General features: G+C 37.6%; 1 protein-coding gene across 1 annotated transcript in view; it reads right to left on the bottom strand.

Annotated features, from left to right (window-relative positions):
- LOC109833815 (peptidyl-prolyl cis-trans isomerase FKBP42) overlaps positions 1 to 5,206 on the bottom strand; it is a 7,272-nt gene extending 2,066 nt beyond the window's left edge. The window contains exons 1-6 of the mRNA XM_020401641.1: positions 4,945 to 5,206; positions 4,326 to 4,508; positions 2,245 to 2,334; positions 1,868 to 2,052; positions 1,572 to 1,694; positions 1,336 to 1,488 (exon numbers count right to left, since the gene is read on the bottom strand). Of these exons, the coding sequence (XP_020257230.1) occupies positions 1,336 to 1,488; positions 1,572 to 1,694; positions 1,868 to 2,052; positions 2,245 to 2,334; positions 4,326 to 4,508; positions 4,945 to 4,975 (765 nt within the window). The 5' untranslated portion in view covers positions 4,976 to 5,206. The remainder of the gene's footprint in view (positions 1 to 1,335; positions 1,489 to 1,571; positions 1,695 to 1,867; positions 2,053 to 2,244; positions 2,335 to 4,325; positions 4,509 to 4,944) is intronic.

Raw genomic sequence — 5,447 nt, 5'->3', positions numbered from 1 at the left:
GGCTCTGGCAACTAAAAACATCGAAATTTCCTTTTAGCTTAGTTGGTACAATATCTTGCTCACGAATACTCCAACTAGATGATCCTAACCAGAAAAGTCTGATAAGTTCCAATGCTCTTCTAGAAGTCAAATTCAGTTTTTCTCCTTAGATAATACTGTGTTTTAAAAGATGAGTATGATTCCCTGGAGCATAACTTAAAATTTCCTCTTTTTTCTCTAAAACAGACAAAACTGCAAAATAATCCTGAATCGTGGAATCAAGAAGTTTGATCTATCCACTTGTCAGATAGGCAGTCATGTGACAGATCCCTTTCTTCCTGACATTGCATTGACTAATAATTGTGTCTTTCGTAAACACTGTCAATTCTTCACTGAAGCTTTATCAACTCGAGTTCTTCTCCATAGTTGACCCATTCTCATGGCACACAGGTTTTGAAAAACAATATTGGTGCTGGTGATAAAGCCTCTAAAGCATAAAAACAAAGATGCTAGGTTTGAAATCTTAATATTGCTATCAGCTGATGGTTTTGTCGCATGTTTTTCCAGAAGTTTCGGCAATTACAGAAATTTCATATTGGAAGTTCCTAGTGTATGTTTCTAGACTTCAGCGGTTTAGATGATTCACAAGATTTCTACACTGACTTATTTTTCATATTGTTCCACTAAAATAAAGCTATCAAATATTATTTGGTATTTACGAACTTTGTATGACTTCCTGAGTTGGTCACTGTTAGCTAGTATTAACCTGTATTAGTTGTTATTAGCCCATATTAGCAGGATAAAAATGAGATGTTTATATTCCAATACAACACGGCTGATACGTATTGGTGTCGATCAATACTTCAAACCTTGTTGACAAGATTGACTCAGGAACAAAACTGATAGCATATTACCAGATAAAAAAGTGGAGCAGTATAAGGCTTCTTAACATTTTAGATGCCGATTATTCAATACAAGCGCTCCATGTTAACAAGAGGAAGCTTAAACTAGTACAAGAAAATCAACGTCCAAAAAAAATTCAGAATGAATATAAATTACATGCAAATGTCATTTTTTTCATCTCTAGGATTTGAATATTGGAAGAAGTTCAACAGGCTCCTAAATAAACAAAAGAAAGGCATATTTTTTCCAATGAAAGCTAAGGAGAAAACTCAGAAAATGAGGCAATATGTTTATTTTCTTTCAAAAAGGCTACGTTATGAATTAGACAAATAAGATAGTTTTCAACATGCATCTGAACCTGACGTAAACATACATGAACAACCATGTATAACAAAGACCAAGCAGAAGTAAATCATCATATACAAAGAGGTGCTGACTTATCTATGCACATACCACAGTACATTGACCGATGGCTTCTTCATATCGTTTTAGCTTAATTAAGCATGCAGCAATGTTTAGATGGCAAGGGTTTTTCACAGCCAAAGCCATATCCCTGTATTTTCCAAACAACTGGAACATAAAGTCGTCTCCCATATATGCTATCGCCTGACAGAAAGAAAAGACTAAATGAGATCAAGAATAAACAGCATAACACAACAAAATGAAACAAGGGCTTTGAGATCAATAACCATTTCATACTGTTGCATAGCATCCTCTAGCTTTTCTTCCTTGAAATAATTATTTCCTTCAACCTTCCTTCTATCAGCTGCTTCTATCCTTTCCTCCACTGTCATATCGCTTCTAGCCTTTCCCTATATAAAGTGGACACATGACCAATTATCAGGGGAAAAAAAAGAGCAATGAAATCTCAGGAAGAACTTTACTCTCTGATATTTGAATGAAGCACAAATCACACTGTTTAATTTGAGGTGAAGCATTAAGAAAGTAACAACAAATGTGAATTTACTAAACTGGGGCAACCTACATCTTTGATATCATCAAAACCAATGAGCTCAACTTCGTATATGAGATCAGCCATAGGGGGGACATTTGGGAAGGAAAAGCTCCCTTCTTCACCATAACCTAGCTCCCAACCCACATGGAATAATGCACGCTCCCCACTCTTCATGCTGGCAACACCAATGCCCAGACCCGCCATTTCTTTCTTTTCTGTTGAAATTAGAGTTAGTCTATTACACATTGTTTTCATCCATCAGAACCAGAATAAACATCTGCTTAGCAAACTTTTTGATAGTACAATTTTATATTCACAGTATATGTTTTCAATATTATTCATGATATCATTTCCACGCTTCGCAATCTCTCGGTATTTCCCTTCTAGATGTCATAAATTATACACACCTTTGCCCAATACCAGTTCAAATGGCCGTTGTTCTTGCCAAGTATCTTCAAATTTGTGTGAAGTTTTCTGAGTCCATGCCCGATAATGCACTGCACAACAGATATCTTAAACTTAGATTTAGCACATTATTATACAAGTGATACAGTTAGTAGTATTAAGATCTTTCATCATAAAATAAGCAAATAGTTTATCATGTTGACGAGTCACGAGTTTATACACTATGAAATAAAACAATAAGAGGACGCTGAGTTGCTGGAATTCAAGGATTCTACTCTGAAAAAATTGCTTATGCTCAGTTTGGAAGTGGGATATGCTTTACAATGGGGACAATGTTCGATAGTATCTTTGTAAGCAAAGCTTAACTTTAAAAATCAATTTCCTTTGGGAAAAAAAAATTCCAAGCTTGTTTCGCAGCATTCACATTGCATCATTAAATATGAACAAGGACGATAGTCCATAAACAAATTTGTTAGCGATAGAAGACCGCACAGAGAAGTCTTTTGCCTTTCTTTGACCCATGAAGACTGTCAATAAGAATCAGATCAGATCAGCTGATCTGATCAGGTAAGACCAGAACAGGCCATAAACTGGTCTAGATAAGTAAAAACCCAATTATACCAAAAATTGCTTGGAACTCTTCAAACCACCTGGTTTTAACAAACCAAATCAAACCGCATGGTTCACAAAAAGAATGCCTTTGACATCCATTAAACTAATATAAATTGACATGAATTCTGTTCAAATCTGTACTAGTAGAAAAGCAAACATCTTCAGCCAAATGCATAACCAAGAGTTCACCAGCTTTGAGAAATAGCAAGCCGTTGCTGTATATGAATTTTTAACACTGGTAGTACCAACTTTGATCAATGCGAACCAGAAGTTGAACCATAAAACATCAAGCCACCTATCTGCCTTATTCCATCACCAGACAACACGTGATTTCATACTAGAGACAACACATTATTTCATATTAGATACCTGCTCAAAGCCATGGCTGCAAACTGTCGACATCTTCCTTTTTCTTTGTCTACATTTCCATTAAATTTCCCAATGGATTCGCAAAAACAATAAGCTAAAGTGATTCATGGTGGCCTAACAAAGATAAACAACTGAAGTTTTTCTTTGGCCTCAAATTTGAGTTTGCCAAGAAGCAACCGACACTTATTCTCCCAGTTAACCCTTCACCAAACAGCACTTAAGGTATCAGTGTATAGTATGTCCTTACATGAATTTTCCACACAGAAATACCTCACTATTAAGCATCCATTCTTCTCCTCTCTTCCAGAAATCATGAGGTCATCTCTAAGAAATTGACTCAGAAGTAGACTCAGAACCTCACTCTTCAGAGGACAAACAAATGGACAGACGAATATACAAAAAGCTTTGTGATTGACCATCATGTTTGAACTGTTTAACATTAGATATTAATTGTTTTAAGTGAAAACATTAACACGTTCTCATTATTAACCTAGTTAGCCTAAGTTATTAAATGAAAAGGAAAAGATAATTGTAAAATGTGTCACCCGTGCTATTGCCCAAGGTTACAAAAAGCGCTACCTGGCCTAGGCAGCTAGGAAGTGCCAAGATGGGGCCTAGGAGTCTTCCTATTTTTTATTTTTTAATCACAACAATTAATAATAAAGATCAATGTATAGAAAGCGTAGGCAGATTTCTTTCTTTGTTTAAGTGGGAGGTGGAGGATGTTTTGCTAAAGGTTAGATGAGGAAGAGGAGGCGTTGATAGTTGGAGGCTGGAGGAGGTCGGAGGAGGTTGGAGGACATTGAGGCTACAATGGAGGATATCACAATCAAGGCTTACGGGGGTTCAGTCCACGTAAGCGGTCCACACTCCCCTAGACGCTCCAAAAATCTAGATGGACGGCCTAGGTACCGACTAGATACCTAGGACCAGGCGCTAGGCTGGCGACCTAGGAACCACCTATGCCAAGGCGAACGCCTAGGTGGTCTAGGCGGAGGCTTTTTAAAACACCACTATTGCCTAACACGTCTCAAAAAAAAAAAAGAACTTGCAACATCATCAAGTTACTTTCACGAGCAATATAAGTGATCAAGACACTTACAAAAGCATGTCGATGACATTGCCGGCTTCTGACCTTGACCTTCCTTAATAATTTGCTTTTTGACCTTCTCATGGAGTATCTCCATCTCCCCGTCAATCTTAAGTGGTCCATTGTCATCTTGAGAGGGTTCCTCGCGTACAAAAGCACTGCTTTCGGTAACAATATCATCCTTAACATCAACACCTACAAGAAGCAATAGAGAACTAGTGCTCAGCAAATACAAGAACTAGTTCTTATAAATCAAAACGCATAAATGCTTGGGATTATCGGAAACAAAATTTGAGTGTTGGATACAGATAAAAGTCATGCATAACATAAATATAATTGCATAGAATGTACAGTTGAATCACTAATGAAAAATGTCTTAATTTTAGCTCATAATTACACGTAAATGTTCATGGCTTACAAAAGTCGGAATCGTTTCAACGGACGCACTAAACAAAGAACACAATTTTACGCATAATTTTGAAAATGCGCTCCTAAACTGCACAGATCATCCGACTACCAGAAAACCACTGCGCTGACCACTAAAACACCAGTCAAAAAGTCAAGACTAAAGTCAACGATACACTGGAACATACGAAACCTAAACATACCTAGGCATTCGATCGGTGCTCACCATTTGACTGATCTCGAGCGTCGTCGTCCATCGTTCAGAATCCGCGCGATCGCAAACAGAATCCCCAGCGAATTAACTCAAAAACCCCCAAAAAGATTTCGATTTTTGCCGAGATCCCTGAAGCTCAAAGGACGGAGAGAGCAAGGCGAATGATGATTAAATAAACGGAGCACGCTTCTGGAGGTTTCGTGGACGGTGGAGATGGATCTGATTAAAGAAGCGAACCCAACAACCAACTACTTCTGAACTGTTGCCGGCCACAGAGATTGGGTTAGACTTCGGACTGGGCTTATTATGGCTTATGCACGCTCGGGCCGCGGGTAAACGTCTCTAAACCTCGCTACAGTTAGGGGTGTTCGTTTGCATGCAAGTGAAATATGATGAAAGTGAGAAAGTTATTCTTATTTAACAATTAAGATGTTTATTTTCATGTAAATGGTTATGAAAGTGAGATGCAAAAAAGTTACCACATAAGATTTAATGTAATTTTGACTTCCCCTAAA

The sequence above is a fragment of the Asparagus officinalis genome, chromosome 3 (genome assembly GCF_001876935.1).
Source record: "Asparagus officinalis chromosome 3, Aspof.V1, whole genome shotgun sequence".
Taxonomy (NCBI): Eukaryota; Viridiplantae; Streptophyta; class Magnoliopsida; order Asparagales; family Asparagaceae; genus Asparagus; species Asparagus officinalis.
This window is presented reverse-complemented; position numbering and strand designations above follow the sequence as displayed.